This window comes from Nansenia antarctica, assembly GCF_963989245.1.
Source record: "Nansenia antarctica genome assembly, chromosome: 19".
Taxonomy (NCBI): Eukaryota; Metazoa; Chordata; class Actinopteri; order Argentiniformes; family Microstomatidae; genus Nansenia; species Nansenia antarctica.
In genome coordinates, this window is record NC_137692.1 from 1,888,309 (window position 1) to 1,907,224 (window position 18,916).

At 48.5% G+C, this 18,916-nt stretch overlaps 4 protein-coding genes across 4 annotated transcripts; all 4 read left to right on the forward strand.

Moving 5' to 3' along the window:
* Positions 1-269: 269 nt before the first annotated feature.
* Positions 270-3,633, forward strand: LOC308174259 (E3 ubiquitin-protein ligase TRIM35-like; the record flags this gene model as incomplete). Its single annotated transcript, XM_080549332.1, has 2 exons — positions 270-1,058; positions 3,391-3,633. The coding sequence occupies 2 exons, from the start codon at positions 270-272 to the stop codon at positions 3,631-3,633; spliced, it is 1,032 nt and encodes a 343-aa protein (XP_080405458.1).
* Positions 3,634-10,066: 6,433 nt separating this feature from the next.
* Positions 10,067-10,948, forward strand: LOC308174261 (E3 ubiquitin-protein ligase TRIM35-like; the record flags this gene model as incomplete). The annotated part of the gene is made up of 1 exon (XM_080549334.1): positions 10,067-10,948. One exon carries the CDS (start codon positions 10,067-10,069, stop codon positions 10,946-10,948), a length of 882 nt encoding a protein of 293 aa, XP_080405460.1.
* Positions 10,949-12,113: 1,165 nt separating this feature from the next.
* LOC308174262 (uncharacterized protein) lies at positions 12,114-12,858 on the forward strand (the record flags this gene model as incomplete). Its single annotated transcript, XM_080549335.1, has 2 exons — positions 12,114-12,261; positions 12,425-12,858. 2 exons carry the CDS (start codon positions 12,114-12,116, stop codon positions 12,856-12,858), a joined length of 582 nt encoding a protein of 193 aa, XP_080405461.1.
* A 3,952-nt stretch (positions 12,859-16,810) lies between these two features.
* On the forward strand, positions 16,811-18,916 carry LOC308174263 (uncharacterized protein; the record flags this gene model as incomplete). Its single annotated transcript, XM_080549336.1, has 2 exons — positions 16,811-17,599; positions 18,674-18,916. The coding sequence occupies 2 exons, from the start codon at positions 16,811-16,813 to the stop codon at positions 18,914-18,916; spliced, it is 1,032 nt and encodes a 343-aa protein (XP_080405462.1).

Genomic DNA, 18,916 nt, shown 5'->3' on the forward strand with positions numbered 1-18,916 from the left:
TCCTTATTACATAACACCTGTAATATTTTGTTACTTCTTCTTCTCCCTAGCGAACATAGAACGTAACAATTCTCCAATCAGAGGGCTGCCCGTCTGTTTAAATGCTCCTCCTTGTCTCCCATTGTTAGTTGACTGTTTGGTTGTGTTTTGTTTGTTAGTTTGTCTTGATTCAGTGTAAAAGTGTTGGTTTAAAAGCAGGAGAACTTTGTCAAAAGTTAAAGTAATATTTAGAGGCTGTTAGAGAAGAGGGACAGGGATTGTGTGACAAAATGGCTGCTAAATCATCTCTCCCAGAGGAGGATTTCTCCTGTCCTGTGTGCTGTGACATCTTTAAAGATCCTGTCATCCTGTCCTGTAGTCACAGCTTCTGTAAAGCCTGTCTGCAGGAATACTGGGAACACAAGGAATCTCGGGAATGTCCAGTCTGTAGGAGAAGATCCTCAAAGCATGAGCCTCTTACCTTTAACCTAGCTCTAAAGAACGTGTGTGAGGCCTTCTTACAGGAGAGAAGTCAGAGAGCTGAGGCAGGGTCTGAGGTGCTGTGCAGTCTGCATGGTGAGAAACTCAAGCTCTTCTGTCTGGATGATAAACAGCCCATCTGTGTGGTGTGTCAGGCCTCAAAGAAACACAAATCTCATGACTGTGTCCCAGTAGACGAGGCTGCACAGGAACATAAGGAGGAACTCCAGACAGCTCTGAAACCCTTACAGGAGAAGCTGGAGGTCTTTAACAAAGTTAAACAAACCTGTGATGAAACATCAGAGCACATTAAGAGCCAGGCCCAGCACACAGAGAGACAGATTAAGGAGGGGTTTGAGAAACTCCACCAGTTTCTACGAGAGGAAGAGGAGGCCAGGATGGCTGCACTGAGAGAGGAAGAGGAGCAGAAGAGACAGATGATGAAGAAGAAGACTGAGGCACTGAGCAGACAGATGTCATCACTTTCAGACACAATCACAGCCTTAGAGAAGGAGCTGAAAGCTGAAGACATCTCCTTCCTGCAGAACTTCAAGGCCAGTAAGAAAAGAGCCCAGTTTACACTGCCAGACCCAGAGAAGGTTTCAAGTTTGTCTTTCTTAAGTCTTTGAATTTAAACGAAACCACTGGTTCTCATTGAATTCACTGTTGCCTTAATATAACCATGACACGTTTTTTGGGGGGTTTATTTGTTTTACAGGTGCTGGGTAGGACGACCAAGCAGGTCAAACACCTGAGGAGGGGGCTAAAAGACACCGGTGTCTGGGAGCTATTAAGTTCCAGGCCAGACACTGTGCCAGTCTTATGGCCAAGAGCCGCAGAAACCAGGATAACGCCACAGGTAATGCAAATGAAAACATTAAAGCTACATGTGACAGCATTTTCTTTTTTGCTGACATGCAGGGGCGAGAGCTGTTTTGTGCTGGAGCCTACCATTCAATAACCACCATTTTGTTTGCACATTCAGGTATGTTGTATGTATGTTGTATCCATGGGTATGGTTTAGTCTTGTGTGTTATAATGATATGAATGGTATGATAACTAATCATTATTTGATGTTATGACAAAGGCTCACCCCTTTCGTCTTTGTGTGCTGGAGATGGGGCGAGAGCTGTTTTGTGCTGGAGCCTACCATTAAATAACCACCATTTTGTTTGCACATTCAGATAAATAAACAGCTTGAAAGTGAACCTGTGTGCCTGCCTGGTCTGTCCGGATTGTGAGGGGTTACACCAGCAAGGCAATAATAAAGGTGAGATGTGACCGTTGACCGTGTGCGGACAACCGCAAGGTGGGGGAGATCCCCAGCAAGGCAATAATAAAGGTGAGATGTGACCGTTGACCGTGTGGGAGGCCAAGATGAAGGTGCACGTGGACAACCGCAAGGTGGGGGATAGGCAATAATAAAGGTGAGATGTGACCGTTGACCGTGTGGGAGGCCAAGATGAAGGTGCACGCGGACAACCGCAAGGTGGGGGAGATCCCCGAGGACGAGCAGCTCAACCGGACAGAGAGCGACGCCGAGAGCCAGAGGGGGGACCCGTGCGACGGGGAGTACTGGTCGGACAGCGAACACAACCGGACGGAGAGTGACGCCGAGAGCCAGAGGGGGGACCCGTGCGACGGGGAGTACTGGTCGGACAGCGAACACAACTTCCTGGACCCCAACATCGGCGGCGTGGCGGTGGCCCCGGCCCACGGCTCCATCCTGATTGAGTGCGCCCGGCGCGAGCTGCATGCCACCACGCCTCTGAAGAGGCCCGACCGCTCCCACCCCACGCGCATCTCCCTGGTCTTCTACATGCACAAGAACCTGAACCAGCCCGTCCACGGCCTGGCCATGTGGGAGGCCAAGATGAATGTGCACGCTTTGTATTTTATGGATGGATAAAGTTGTGAGCTAACTAGCTAACTAGCTAACAGCTAGTTAGCGTGAGCTAAGATGGCGGCAATGTAGCGTGTTCTGAATGTATTGTTTTGCTGACATGCAGGGGCGAGAGCTGTTTTGTGCTGGAGCCTACCATTAAATAACCACCATTTTGTTTGCACATTCAGGTATGTTGTATGTATGTTGTATCCATGGGTATGGTTGTGTGTGCCTGCCTGGTCTGTCCGGATTGTGAGGGGTTACACCAGCAAGGCAATAATAAAGGTGAGATGTGACCGTTGACCGTGTGCGGACAACCGCAAGGTGGGGGAGATCCCCAGCAAGGCAATAATAAAGGTGAGATGTGACCGTTGACCGTGTGGGAGGCCAAGATGAAGGTGCACGTGGACAACCGCAAGGTGGGGGATAGGCAATAATAAAGGTGAGATGTGACCGTTGACCGTGTGGGAGGCCAAGATGAAGGTGCACGTGGACAACCGCAAGGTGGGGGATAGGCAATAATAAAGGTGAGATGTGACCGTTGACCGTGTGGGAGGCCAAGATGAAGGTGCACGTGGACAACCGCAAGGTGGGGGATAGGCAATAATAAAGGTGAGATGTGACCGTTGACCGTGTGGGAGGCCAAGATGAAGGTGCACGCGGACAACTGCAAGGTGGGGGAGATCCCCGAGGACGAGCAGCTCAACCGGACAGAGAGCGACGCCGAGAGCCAGAGGGGGGACCCGTGCGACGGGGAGTACTGGTCGGACAGCGAACACAACCGGACGGAGAGCGACGCCGAGAGCCAGAGAGACTCATCATCGAATGAGAAAACTAATAGTGAGGGGATGAGATAGAAAACTAATAGTGTACCAAGATGATAGAGTACAGTGACAGTACCAGTGGCATTATTAGGTTTTAAGCAAAGCTGAATTAAATATAATAACGATCCTAGGTAGATCATTCTAGAACCCGTCTCAACTGTCTTGAGGTATTCTTCTAGAACCTGGTTGTGTGACTGTGCTGCTGTCTGTCTGCCGCTCCAGACCATCAGGCAGCAGAAGTTCTACCTGACGTCCCAGGCGGGGAAGCTGGAGGCCCACAAAGCCAAGCTGGAGCTCACCACCGCCAAGGCCAAGGTGGACCTCACCGCCCTGGAGAAACAGCTGCAGGAGGCCAACACGGTGCTGGAGGTCACCACCGCCAAGGCCAAGGAGGACCTCACCGCCCTGGAGAAACAGCTGCAGGACCCTTTAAACCGTTACATCATTGATGATGATGGAGTCTGATGAGTCTGATACCCGTGCGACGGGGAGTACTGGTCGGACAGCGAACACAACTTCCTGGACCCCAACATCGGCGGCGTGGCGGTGGCCCCGGCCCACGGCTCCATCCTGATTGAGTGCGCCCGGCGCGAGCTGCATGCCACCACGCCTCTGAAGAGGCCCGACCGCTCCCACCCCACGCGCATCTCCCTGGTCTTCTACATGCACAAGAACCTGAACCAGCCCGTCCACGGCCTGGCCATGTGGGAGGCCAAGATGAATGTGCACGCTTTGTATTTTATGGATGGATAAAGTTGTGAGCTAACTAGCTAACTAGCTAACAGCTAGTTAGCGTGAGCTAAGATGGCGGCAATGTAGCGTGTTCTGAATGTATTGTTTTGCTGACATGCAGGGGCGAGAGCTGTTTTGTGCTGGAGCCTACCATTAAATAACCACCATTTTGTTTGCACATTCAGGTATGTTGTATGTATGTTGTATCCATGGGTATGGTTGTGTGTGCCTGCCTGGTCTGTCCGGATTGTGAGGGGTTACACCAGCAAGGCAATAATAAAGGTGAGATGTGACCGTTGAACGTGTGCGGACAACCGCAAGGTGGGGGAGATCCCCAGCAAGATTCACTGCAGGGGAAGGAGGGAGTGAAGATGAAGAACAACGACCACATCAACCTGAAGGTGGCGGGACAGGACGGGTCTGTGGTCCGTTTCAAGGTCAAGAGACACACGCCGCTCAGCAAGCTGATGAAGGCCTACTGTGAAAGACAGGGATTGACCATGACACGGATCCGGTTCAGGTTCGACGGACAGCCAATCAAGGAGACGGACACACCTGCACAGTTGGCAATGGAGGATGACGATCAAATCGATGCTTTCCAGCAACAGACCGGAGGCCACTAAAAGTGTCATGTACCCCGCCACCCTGTATCTGCGCTTTGTCTCACCGCATCTCGTCCTCACTTGTGCCCAGAACCTGTGAGGTTTAATATTGTGTTTCCTTCCCTTCTGTGTTCTCCTCTATCATTCTCCATCCAGGTGTTGTCAATTGGCCAATCATTCCCTCATTCATCATCCCACTCCCATCCAATCAGAAGGCTGCCCATTCTCCAATCAGAGGGCTGCCCGTCTGTTTAAATGCTCCTCCTTGTCTCCCATTGTTAGTTGACTGTTTGGTTGTGTTTTGTTTGTTAGTTTGTCTTGATTCAGTGTAAAAGTGTTGGTTTAAAAGCAGGAGAACTTTGTCAAAAGTTAAAGTAATATTTAGAGGCTCGCGCCCCGTTCAGCTGGATGCCGTTCAGCTGGGTGCCCCGGCAGATGCTGAGTGGAGACGCTGCGGAGGAAGAGGGGGAGAGCGACGGAGATACCCCTTCTTTCTCCTCCACTCTGGCTGCTTAAGGAGTTTCATATTCATTCTTGAGGCTTGCCTTTGCTCGCTGGCTGTCTGGGGAACTAGAACTGCCTCTCTTGTGCCTTGTGTTCCAGGCACAGAAAGCAGTCTGGTAGTGGGTCAAAACAACAGAAAATGCTGGATTTCTAAGAAGGGCAGATGACTTTGCAGGGAAAGCAGTTTGTTCTGACGTTATGCCTGTAAGCTAAAGTGTGCCTAAGCAATTAAATTACTTCTTGCCTGCTAGCCTCCTTCCAAGTTGGCCTTTATGTGTTGTTTCATTCCTGTGTTTAAGATTGAAGACAATGAAGAGGAGAAGAAGAATGTTGACTTGTTTGATATTTTATTTAAGATGTACATAATTATTTTATGGAAATGTAATCAATTGTTAAATAAATGAATGCACATTGTGGCTGTTAATAAATATCCTTATTACATAACACCTGTAATATTTTGTTACTTCTTCTTCTCCCTAGCGAACATAGAACGTAACAATTCTCCAATCAGAGGGCTGCCCGTCTGTTTAAATGCTCCTCCTTGTCTCCCATTGTTAGTTGACTGTTTGGTTGTGTTTTGTTTGTTAGTTTGTCTTGATTCAGTGTAAAAGTGTTGGTTTAAAAGCAGGAGAACTTTGTCAAAAGTTAAAGTAATATTTAGAGGCTGTTAGAGAAGAGGGACAGGGATTGTGTGACAAAATGGCTGCTAAATCATCTCTCCCAGAGGAGGATTTCTCCTGTCCTGTGTGCTGTGACATCTTTAAAGATCCTGTCATCCTGTCCTGTAGTCACAGCTTCTGTAAAGCCTGTCTGCAGGAATACTGGGAACACAAGGAATCTCGGGAATGTCCAGTTTGTAGGAGAAGATCCTCAAAGCATGAGCCTCTTACCTTTAACCTAGCTCTAAAGAACGTGTGTGAGGCCTTCTTACAGGAGAGAAGTCAGAGAGCTGAGGCAGGGTCTGAGGTGCTGTGCAGTCTGCACGGTGAGAAACTCAAGCTCTTCTGTCTGGATGATAAACAGCCCATCTGTGTGGTGTGTCAGGCCTCAAAGAAACACAAATCTCATGACTGTCCCAGTAGACGAGGCTGCACAGGAACATAAGGAGGAACTCCAGACAGCTCTGAAACCCTTACAGGAGAAGCTGGAGGTCTTTAACAAAGTTAAACAAACCTGTGATGAAACATCAGAGCACATTAAGAGCCAGGCCCAGCACACAGAGAGACAGATTAAGGAGGGGTTTGAGAAACTCCACCAGTTTCTACGAGAGGAAGAGGAGGCCAGGATGGCTGCACTGAGAGAGGAAGAGGAGCAGAAGAGTCAGATGATAAAGAAGAAGACTGAGGCACTGAGCAGACAGATATCATCACTTTCAGACACAATCACAGCCTTAGAGAAGGAGCTGAAAGCTGAAGACATCTCCTTCCTGCAGAACTTCAAGGCCAGTAAGAAAAGAGCCCAGTTTACACTGCCAGACCCAGAGAAGGTTTCAAGTTTGTCTTTCTTAAGTCTTTGAATTTAAACGAAACCACTGGTTCTCATTGAATTCACTGTTGCCTTAATATAACCATGACACGTTTTTTGGGGGGTTTATTTGTTTTACAGGTGCTGGGAAGGACGACCAAGCAGGTCAAACACCTGAGGAGGGGGCTAAAAGACACCGGTGTCTGGGAGCTATTAAGTTCCAGGCCAGACACTGTGCCAGTCTTATGGCCAAGAGCCGCAGAAACCAGGATAACGCCACAGGTAATGCAAATGAAAACATTAAAGCTACATGTGACAGCATTTTCTTTTTTGCTGACATGCAGGGGCGAGAGCTGTTTTGTGCTGGAGCCTACCATTCAATAACCACCATTTTGTTTGCACATTCAGGTATGTTGTATGTATGTTGTATCCATGGGTATGGTTTAGTCTTGTGTGTTATAATGATATGAATGGTATGATAACTAATCATTATTTGATGTTATGACAAAGGCTCACCCCTTTCGTCTTTGTGTGCTGGAGATGGGGCGAGAGCTGTTTTGTGCTGGAGCCTACCATTAAATAACCACCATTTTGTTTGCACATTCAGATAAATAAACAGCTTGAAAGTGAACCTGTGTGCCTGCCTGGTCTGTCCGGATTGTGAGGGGTTACACCAGCAAGGCAATAATAAAGGTGAGATGTGACCGTTGACCGTGTGCGGACAACCGCAAGGTGGGGGAGATCCCCAGCAAGGCAATAATAAAGGTGAGATGTGACCGTTGACCGTGTGGGAGGCCAAGATGAAGGTGCACGTGGACAACCGCAAGGTGGGGGATAGGCAATAATAAAGGTGAGATGTGACCGTTGACCGTGTGGGAGGCCAAGATGAAGGTGCACGCGGACAACCGCAAGGTGGGGGAGATCCCCGAGGACGAGCAGCTCAACCGGACAGAGAGCGACGCCGAGAGCCAGAGGGGGGACCCGTGCGACGGGGAGTACTGGTCGGACAGCGAACACAACCGGACGGAGAGCGACGCCGAGAGCCAGAGAGACTCATCATCGAATGAGAAAACTAATAGTGAGGGGATGAGATAGAAAACTAATAGTGTACCAAGATGATAGAGTACAGTGACAGTACCAGTGGCATTATTAGGTTTTAAGCAAAGCTGAATTAAATATAATAACGATCCTAGGTAGATCATTCTAGAACCCGTCTCAACTGTCTTGAGGTATTCTTCTAGAACCTGGTTGTGTGACTGTGCTGCTGTCTGTCTGCCGCTCCAGACCATCAGGCAGCAGAAGTTCTACCTGACGTCCCAGGCGGGGAAGCTGGAGGCCCACAAAGCCAAGCTGGAGCTCACCACCGCCAAGGCCAAGGTGGACCTCACCGCCCTGGAGAAACAGCTGCAGGAGGCCAACACGGTGCTGGAGGTCACCACCGCCAAGGCCAAGGAGGACCTCACCGCCCTGGAGAAACAGCTGCAGGACCCTTTAAACCGTTACATCATTGATGATGATGGAGTCTGATGAGTCTGATACCCGTGCGACGGGGAGTACTGGTCGGACAGCGAACACAACTTCCTGGACCCCAACATCGGCGGCGTGGCGGTGGCCCCGGCCCACGGCTCCATCCTGATTGAGTGCGCCCGGCGCGAGCTGCATGCCACCACGCCTCTGAAGAGGCCCGACCGCTCCCACCCCACGCGCATCTCCCTGGTCTTCTACATGCACAAGAACCTGAACCAGCCCGTCCACGGCCTGGCCATGTGGGAGGCCAAGATGAATGTGCACGCTTTGTATTTTATGGATGGATAAAGTTGTGAGCTAACTAGCTAACTAGCTAACAGCTAGTTAGCGTGAGCTAAGATGGCGGCAATGTAGCGTGTTCTGAATGTATTGTTTTGCTGACATGCAGGGGCGAGAGCTGTTTTGTGCTGGAGCCTACCATTAAATAACCACCATTTTGTTTGCACATTCAGGTATGTTGTATGTATGTTGTATCCATGGGTATGGTTGTGTGTGCCTGCCTGGTCTGTCCGGATTGTGAGGGGTTACACCAGCAAGGCAATAATAAAGGTGAGATGTGACCGTTGACCGTGTGCGGACAACCGCAAGGTGGGGGAGATCCCCAGCAAGATTCACTGCAGGGGAAGGAGGGAGTGAAGATGAAGAACAACGACCACATCAACCTGAAGGTGGCGGGACAGGACGGGTCTGTGGTCCGTTTCAAGGTCAAGAGACACACGCCGCTCAGCAAGCTGATGAAGGCCTACTGTGAAAGACAGGGATTGACCATGACACGGATCCGGTTCAGGTTCGACGGACAGCCAATCAAGGAGACGGACACACCTGCACAGTTGGCAATGGAGGATGACGATCAAATCGATGCTTTCCAGCAACAGACCGGAGGCCACTAAAAGTGTCATGTACCCCGCCACCCTGTATCTGCGCTTTGTCTCACCGCATCTCGTCCTCACTTGTGCCCAGAACCTGTGAGGTTTAATATTGTGTTTCCTTCCCTTCTGTGTTCTCCTCTATCATTCTCCATCCAGGTGTTGTCAATTGGCCAATCATTCCCTCATTCATCATCCCACTCCCATCCAATCAGAAGGCTGCCCATTCTCCAATCAGAGGGCTGCCCGTCTGTTTAAATGCTCCTCCTTGTCTCCCATTGTTAGTTGACTGTTTGGTTGTGTTTTGTTTGTTAGTTTGTCTTGATTCAGTGTAAAAGTGTTGGTTTAAAAGCAGGAGAACTTTGTCAAAAGTTAAAGTAATATTTAGAGGCTCGCGCCCCGTTCAGCTGGATGCCGTTCAGCTGGGTGCCCCGGCAGATGCTGAGTGGAGACGCTGCGGAGGAAGAGGGGGAGAGCGACGGAGATACCCCTTCTTTCTCCTCCACTCTGGCTGCTTAAGGAGTTTCATATTCATTCTTGAGGCTTGCCTTTGCTCGCTGGCTGTCTGGGGAACTAGAACTGCCTCTCTTGTGCCTTGTGTTCCAGGCACAGAAAGCAGTCTGGTAGTGGGTCAAAACAACAGAAAATGCTGGATTTCTAAGAAGGGCAGATGACTTTGCAGGGAAAGCAGTTTGTTCTGACGTTATGCCTGTTAGCTAAAGTGTGCCTAAGCAATTAAATTACTTCTTGCCTGCTAGCCTCCTTCCAAGTTGGCCTTTATGTGTTGTTTCATTCCTGTGTTTAAGATTGAAGACAATGAAGAGAAGAAGAATGTTGACTTGTTTGATATTTTATTTAAGATGTACATAATTATTTTATGGAAATGTAATCAATTGTTAAATAAATGAATGCACATTGTGGCTGTTAATAAATATCCTTATTACATAACACCTGTAATATTTTGTTACTTCTTCTTCTCCCTAGCGAACATAGAACGTAACAATTCTCCAATCAGAGGGCTGCCCGTCTGTTTAAATGCTCCTCCTTGTCTCCCATTGTTAGTTGACTGTTTGGTTGTGTTTTGTTTGTTAGTTTGTCTTGATTCAGTGTAAAAGTGTTGGTTTAAAAGCAGGAGAACTTTGTCAAAAGTTAAAGTAATATTTAGAGGCTGTTAGAGAAGAGGGACAGGGATTGTGTGACAAAATGGCTGCTAAATCATCTCTCCCAGAGGAGGATTTCTCCTGTCCTGTGTGCTGTGACATCTTTAAAGATCCTGTCATCCTGTCCTGTAGTCACAGCTTCTGTAAAGCCTGTCTGCAGGAATACTGGGAACACAAGGAATCTCGGGAATGTCCAGTCTGTAGGAGAAGATCCTCAAAGCATGAGCCTCTTACCTTTAACCTAGCTCTAAAGAACGTGTGTGAGGCCTTCTTACAGGAGAGAAGTCAGAGAGCTGAGGCAGGGTCTGAGGTGCTGTGCAGTCTGCACGGTGAGAAACTCAAGCTCTTCTGTCTGGATGATAAACAGCCCATCTGTGTGGTGTGTCAGGCCTCAAAGAAACACAAATCTCATGACTGTGTCCCAGTAGACGAGGCTGCACAGGAACATAAGGAGGAACTCCAGACAGCTCTGAAACCCTTACAGGAGAAGCTGGAGGTCTTTAACAAAGTTAAACAAACCTGTGATGAAACATCAGAGCACATTAAGAGCCAGGCCCAGCACACAGAGAGACAGATTAAGGAGGGGTTTGAGAAACTCCACCAGTTTCTACGAGAGGAAGAGGAGGCCAGGATGGCTGCACTGAGAGAGGAAGAGGAGCAGAAGAGACAGATGATGAAGAAGAAGACTGAGGTACTGAGCAGACAGATATCATCACTTTCAGACACAATCACAGCCTTAGAGAAGGAGCTGAAAGCTGAAGACATCTCCTTCCTGCAGAACTTCAAGGCCAGTAAGAAAAGAGCCCAGTTTACACTGCCAGACCCAGAGAAGGTTTCAGGAGCGCTGATAGACGTGGCCAAACACCTGGGCAACCTGCAGTTCAGAGTCTGGGAGAAGATGCAGGGGATTGTCAAGCATGGTTAGTACTGATGAGAACTGGATTAAGAATATCTAATAGATGATATGAATATGTTTGTTACGTCCACATGTCCTTGTTGTGTTTCCTTCCCTTCTGTGTTCTCCTCTATCATTCTCCATCCAGGTGTTGTCAATTGGCCAATCATTCCCTCATTCATCATCCCACTCCCATCCAATCAGAAGGCTGCCCATTCTCCAATCAGAGGGCTGCCCGTCTGTTTAAATGCTCCTCCTTGTCTCCCATTGTTAGTTGACTGTTTGGTTGTGTTTTGTTTGTTAGTTTGTCTTGATTCAGTGTAAAAGTGTTGGTTTAAAAGCAGGAGAACTTTGTCAAAAGTTAAAGTAATATTTAGAGGCTCGCTCCCCGTTCAGCTGGGTGCCGTTCAGCTGGGTGCCCCGGCAGATGCTGAGTGGAGACGCTGCGGAGGAAGAGGGGGAGAGTGACGGAGATACCCCTTCTTTCTCCTCCACTCTGGCTGCTTAAGGAGTTTCATATTCATTCTTGAGGCTTGCCTTTGCTCGCTGGCTGTCTGGGGAACTAGAATTGCCTCTCTTGTGCCTTGTGTTCCAGGCACAGAAAGCAGTCTGGTAGTGGGTCAAAACTACAGAAAATGCTGGATTTCTAAGAAGGGCAGATGACTTTGCAGGGAAAGCAGTTTGTTCTGACGTTATGCCTGTTAGCTAAAGTGTGCCTAAGCAATTAAATTACTTCTTGCCTGCTAGCCTCCTTCCAAGTTGGCCTTTATGTGTTGTTTCATTCCTGTGTTTAAGATTGAAGACAATGAAGAGGAGAAGAAGAATGTTGACTTGTTTGATATTTTATTTAAGATGTACATAATTATTTTATGGAAATGTAATCAATTGTTAAATAAATGAATGCACATTGTGGCTGTTAATAAATATCCTTATTACATAACACCTGTAATATTTTGTTACTTCTTCTTCTCCCTAGCGAACATAGAACGTAACAATTCTCCAATCAGAGGGCTGCCCGTCTGTTTAAATGCTCCTCCTTGTCTCCCATTGTTAGTTGACTGTTTGGTTGTGTTTTGTTTGTTAGTTTGTCTTGATTCAGTGTAAAAGTGTTGGTTTAAAAGCAGGAGAACTTTGTCAAAAGTTAAAGTAATATTTAGAGGCTGTTAGAGAAGAGGGACAGGGATTGTGTGACAAAATGGCTGCTAAATCAACTCTCCCAGAGGAGGATTTCTCCTGTCCTGTGTGCTGTGACATCTTTAAAGATCCTGTCATCCTGTCCTGTAGTCACAGCTTCTGTAAAGCCTGTCTGCAGGAATACTGGGAACACAAGGAATCTCTGAGAGGCCTTCTTACAGGAGAGAAGTCAGAGAGCTGAGGCAGGGTCTGAGGTGCTGTGCAGTCTGCACGGTGAGAAACTCAAGCTCTTCTGTCTGGATGATAAACAGCCCATCTGTGTGGTGTGTCAGGCCTCAAAGAAACACAAATCTCATGACTGTGTCCCAGTAGACGAGGCTGCACAGGAACATAAGGAGGAACTCCAGACAGCTCTGAAACCCTTACAGGAGAAGCTGGAGGTCTTTAACAAAATTAAACAAACCTGTGATGAAACATCAGAGCACATTAAGAGCCAGGCCCAGCACACAGAGAGACAGATTAAGGAGGGGTTTGAGAAACTCCACCAGTTTCTACGAGAGGAAGAGGAGGCCAGGATGGCTGCACTGAGAGAGGAAGAGGAGCAGAAGAGTCAGATGATGAAGAAGAAGACTGAGGCACTGAGCAGACAGATATCATCACTTTCAGACACAATCACAGCCTTAGAGAAGGAGCTGAAAGCTGAAGACATCTCCTTCCTGCAGAACTTCAAGGCCAGTAAGAAAAGAGCCCAGTTTACACTGCCAGACCCAGAGAAGGTTTCAAGTTTGTCTTTCTTAAGTCTTTGAATTTAAACGAAACCACTGGTTCTCATTGAATTCACTGTTGCCTTAATATAACCATGACACATTTTTGGGGGGGTTTATTTGTTTTACAGGTGCTGGAAAGGACGACCAAGCAGGTCAAACACCTGAGGAGGGGGCTAAAAGACACCGGTGTCTGGGAGCTATTAAGTTCCAGGCCAGACACTGTGCCAGTCTTATGGCCAAGAGCCGCAGAAACCAGGATAACGCCACAGGTAATGCAAATGAAAACATTAAAGCTACATGTGACAGCATTTTCTTTTTTGCTGACATGCAGGGGCGAGAGCTGTTTTGTGCTGGAGCCTACCATTCAATAACCACCATTTTGTTTGCACATTCAGGTATGTTGTATGTATGTTGTATCCATGGGTATGGTTTAGTCTTGTGTGTTATAATGATATGAATGGTATGATAACTAATCATTATTTGATGTTATGACAAAGGCTCACCCCTTTCGTCTTTGTGACCGTTGACCGTGTGGGAGGCCAAGATGAAGGTGCACGTGGACAACCGCAAGGTGGGGGATAGGCAATAATAAAGGTGAGATGTGACCGTTGACCGTGTGGGAGGCCAAGATGAAGGTGCACGTGGACAACCGCAAGGTGGGGGATAGGCAATAATAAAGGTGAGATGTGACCGTTGACCGTGTGGGAGGCCAAGATGAAGGTGCACGCGGACAACTGCAAGGTGGGGGAGATCCCCGAGGACGAGCAGCTCAACCGGACAGAGAGCGACGCCGAGAGCCAGAGGGGGGACCCGTGCGACGGGGAGTACTGGTCGGACAGCGAACACAACCGGACTGAGAGCGACGCCGAGAGCCAGAGAGACTCATCATCGAATGAGAAATGATGTCTGTTCAGAAGGTGGCCAGCCAGGTGGCCAGCCAGGCCACCTACCTGAACCAGCTCATGGGGCTCTACCAGCAACTGGGGGCCCTCCAGGGCCACGGCACGCACCCCGCCATGGGCAAGAACCCTGGGCCCTCCAAGGGCCTGTAGGGGGGGCCCCCACTCACTGTCTCAGTGGCCAAGTCTCAAATGAGCTCACCTCCTCATCGAAAGGGATTTCACACTATTTCAATATCACTATTTCACTATTTCGTGTCATTTCAAGAAAAGAGAAGAAAAACTTACATTTCAGGGTAACTGCAGAGTTGAGGAGCCACAGTCTCTTCCCCCAGGCGGAGGCCTGCCTCAAACACAGGCTCCCTCAACTAGAGGGCATGGAGGAGGGTCCTAACCCGTGGGCGGCCATGACTCTGGTCCTCGTGCTGAGTGACGGAGTGGGGGACGTCCAGGCCCTGGTGGCCCGGCTGAGGCGCTGCCTGGCCTCACACACCGCCATCACAGAGTACCTCAGCGCCGTGGCAACCCTGCTGCTCGCCATGAGGAACAACAACATCAGCATCAGCAACAGGTGGCACTACAACATCTTCTATGTCCTCCACCTGATGGAGAACGCCCCCCCCTCAGCCGTCACCAGCCAGAGCGGCCCCATGTTACACAGGAGACCCCAGTGTCAGGTGACCCACGAACAGCAGCAGATCCTGAACCATGACATCCAGAGCGGCCACGTGGTTAAGATCATGGCCTTTGCAGGCACTGGGAAGACCACCACTGGTGAGGTATGCCCAGCAGAGGCCACACCTCCGTTTCCTGTACGTGGCCTTCAACAAGTCGGTTGCCATGGCGGCGCAGCGGTTGTTTCCCTCCAACGTAGACTGCCGGACGGTTCACTCCATGGCCTTTGCAGCCGTTGGCAAGAAGTATCAGGAGAAGAAGAAGCTGTCGTTCAACGTGAAGCCCTTCTCGGTGGCCTGGGTCCTGCCCAGGGGCGCGGCGGCTTCGTCAACGCCAAGGTGGTCACCCAGACCCTCACCGCCTACATGGCCTCGGCCGACACGCACATCACCCCGGAGCACGTCCCCGCGAGGTACAAGAACACGAAAGGGAACATGCAGATAACCAGCGAGGAACAGACCCCCATGACTTGTCCTATCAGCATTGGTTAAACACTGTGTTAGATCTAGCCAAACTAGAAAGGTCCGTGGCCAGCATGCATAGCGCTCAGGCAAAGAATATTAGTTTATGGACTTCCTTTATAGAATGTATGCATAGGTGATATGCGTAACTAATGGTTTGTAATGGGGTGGGTATTGATATTTGAATATTATAGTATTTAATGTTTTATGTTTATCCTATTAAGTTTATTTATTTTATTTGGTGGCATTTATGTTGAGCTGGTTTAAATCCTTCTTGAGGGTTTTTGGGCGGAGTAAGACCTTGGTGTGGGAGGGTGGGTAGGGGGAATGTATGCAGGTATGAAATGATGTGTATTTTGGTAATTGTTTTGTCATTGTCCTTTGTGTGTTTGTACATAAAATCAAAATAAAAAATTGATCACAAAAAAACCAGCGAGGAACAGAAGAGGTTGTTTGTGAATGACGCCCAGGAGATCTGGGACAGAATGGTGGACTTGGGACACAGGAGCAGAGATTCAGGATACCACATGTGCGCTGACGGCTATCTGAAGCTGTGGCAGCTAGAGAGGCCGTGTCTGGACAAGTATGATGCTATCTTTATTGACGAGGCCCAAGACTGCACGCCAGCCATCATGGGCATCATGTTGTCTCAGTGTTGTGGGAAGATCCTGGTTGGAGACCCGTGGATTTCACACAATCTTTCTCGTGTTTAAACGGCAGTGTAAAACACCCGAAGGTGACTGGCGAGCTGGTAATACCTTAAATTAGGTACATCTAAGCCCCCATCTGTGCCTACCATTTGAAGTTTTGCCAGTTTTAGCCTGGGCCTCCTCTTACTCCACTTTTATGTGTGGGGGTGTTACGTCCACATGTGTCCTTGTTGTGTTTCCTTCCCTTCTGTGTTCTCCTCTATCATTCTCCATCCAGGTATTGTCAATTGGCCAATCATTCCCTCATTCATCATCCCACTCCCATCCAATCAGAAGGCTGCCCATTCTCCAATCAGAGGGCTGCCCGTCTGTTTAAATGCTCCTCCTTGTCTCCCATTGTTAGTTGACTGTTTGGTTGTGTTTTGTTTGTTAGTTTGTCTTGATTCAGTGTAAAAGTGTTGGTTTAAAAGCAGGAGAACTTTGTCAAAAGTTAAAGTAATATTTAGAGGCTCGCGCCCCGTTCAGCTGGGTGCCCCGGCAGATGCTGAGTGGAGACGCTGCGGAGGAAGAGGGGGAGAGCGACGGAGATACCCCTTCTTTCTCCTCCACTCTGGCTGCTTAAGGAGTTTCATATTCATTCTTGAGGCTTGCCTTTGCTCGCTGGCTGTCTGGGGAACTAGAACTGCCTCTCTTGTGCCTTGCGTTCCAGGCACAGAAAGCAGTCTGGTAGTGGGTCAAAACAACAGAAAATGCTGGATTTCTAAGAAGGGCAGATGACTTTGCAGGGAAAGCAGTTTGTTCTGACGTTATGCCTGTTAGCTAAAGTGTGCCTAAGCAATTAAATTACTTCTTGCCTGCTAGCCTCCTTCCAAGTTGGCCTTTATGTGTTGTTTCATTCCTGTGTTTAAGATTGAAGACAATGAAGAGAAGAAGAATGTTGACTTGTTTGATATTTTATTTAAGATGTACATAATTATTTTATGGAAATGTAATCAATTGTTAAATAAATGAATGCACATTGTGGCTGTTAATAAATATCCTTATTACATAACACCTGTAATATTTTGTTACTTATTCTTCTCCCTAGCGAACATAGAACGTAACAATTCTCCAATCAGAGGGCTGCCCGTCTGTTTAAATGCTCCTCCTTGTCTCCCATTGTTAGTTGACTGTTTGGTTGTGTTTTGTTTGTTAGTTTGTCTTGATTCAGTGTAAAAGTGTTGGTTTAAAAGCAGGAGAACTTTGTCAAAAGTTAAAGTAATATTTAGAGGCTGTTAGAGAAGAGGGACAGGGATTGTGTGACAAAATGGCTGCTAAATCATCTCTCCCAGAGGAGGATTTCTCCTGTCCTGTGTGCTGTGACATCTTTAAAGATCCTGTCATCCTGTCCTGTAGTCACAGCTTCTGTAAAGCCTGTCTGCAGGAATACTGGGAACACAAGGAATCTCGGGAATGTCCAGTTTGTAGGAGAATATCCTCAAAGCATGATCCTCTTACCTTTAACCTAGCTCTAAAGAACGTGTGTGAGGCCTTCTTACAGGAGAGAAGTCAGAGAGCTGAGGCAGGGTCTGAGGTGCTGTGCAGTCTGCACGGTGAGAAACTCAAGCTCTTCTGTCTGGATGATAAACAGCCCATCTGTGTGGTGTGTCAGGCCTCAAAGAAACACAAATCTCATGACTGTGTCCCAGTAGACGAGGCTGCACAGGAACATAAGGAGGAACTCCAGACAGCTCTGAAACCCTTACAGGAGAAGCTGGAGGTCTTTAACAAAGTTAAACAAACCTGTGATGAAACATCAGAGCACATTAAGAGCCAGGCCCAGCACACAGAGAGACAGATTAAGGAGGGGTTTGAGAAACTCCACCAGTTTCTACGAGAGGAAGAGGAGGCCAGGATGGCTGCACTGAGAGAGGAAGAGGAGCAGAAGAGTCAGATGATAAAGAAGAAGACTGAGGCACTGAGCAGACAGATATCATCACTTTCAGACACAATCACAGCCTTAGAGAAGGAGCTGAAAGCTGAAGACATCTCCTTCCTGCAGAACTTCAAGGCCAGTAAGAAAAGAGCCCAGTTTACACTGCCAGACCCAGAGAAGGTTTCAAGTTTGTCTTTCTTAAGTCTTTGAATTTAAACGAAACCACTGGTTCTCATTGAATTCACTGTTGCCTTAATATAACCATGACACGTTTTTTGGGGGGTTTATTTGTTTTACAGGTGCTGGGAAGGACGACCAAGCAGGTCAAACACCTGAGGAGGGGGCTAAAAGACACCGGTGTCTGGGAGCTATTAAGTTCCAGGCCAGACACTGTGCCAGTCTTATGGCCAAGAGCCGCAGAAACCAGGATAACGCCACAGGTAATGCAAATGAAAACATTAAAGCTACATGTGACAGCATTTTCTTTTTTGCTGACATGCAGGGGCGAGAGCTGTTTTGTGCTGGAGCCTACCATTCAATAACCACCATTTTGTTTGCACATTCAGGTATGTTGTATGTATGTTGTATCCATGGGTATGGTTGTGTGTGCCTGCCTGGTCTGTCCGGATTGTGAGGGGTTACACCAGCAAGGCAATAATAAAGGTGAGATGTGACCGTTGACCGTGTGCGGACAACCGCAAGGTGGGGGAGATCCCCAGCAAGGCAATAATAAAGGTGAGATGTGACCGTTGACCGTGTGGGAGGCCAAGATGAAGGTGCACGTGGACAACCGCAAGGTGGGGGATAGGCAATAATAAAGGTGAGATGTGACCGTTGACCGTGTGGGAGGCCAAGATGAAGGTGCACGCGGACAACTGCAAGGTGGGGGAGATCCCCGAGGACGAGCAGCTCAACCGGACAGAGAGCGACGCCGAGAGCCAGAGGGGGGACCCGTGCGACGGGGAGTACTGGTCGGACAGCGAACACAACCGGACGGAGAGCGACGCCGAGAGCCAGAGAGACTCATCATCGAATGAGAAAACTAATAGTGAGGGGATGAGATAGAAAACTAATAGTGTACCAAGATGATAGAGTACAGTGACAGTACCAGTGGCATTATTAGGTTTTAAGCAAAGCTGAATTAAATATAATAACGATCCTAGGTAGATCATTCTAGAACCCGTCTCAACTGTCTTGAGGTATTCTTCTAGAACCTGGTTGTGTGACTGTGCTGCTGTCTGTCTGCCGCTCCAGACCATCAGGCAGCAGAAGTTCTACCTGACGTCCCAGGCGGGGAAGCTGGAGGCCCACAAAGCCAAGCTGGAGCTCACCACCGCCAAGGCCAAGGTGGACCTCACCGCCCTGGAGAAACAGCTGCAGGAGGCCAACACGGTGCTGGAGGTCACCACCGCCAAGGCCAAGGAGGACCTCACCGCCCTGGAGAAACAGCTGCAGGACCCTTTAAACCGTTACATCATTGATGATGATGGAGTCTGA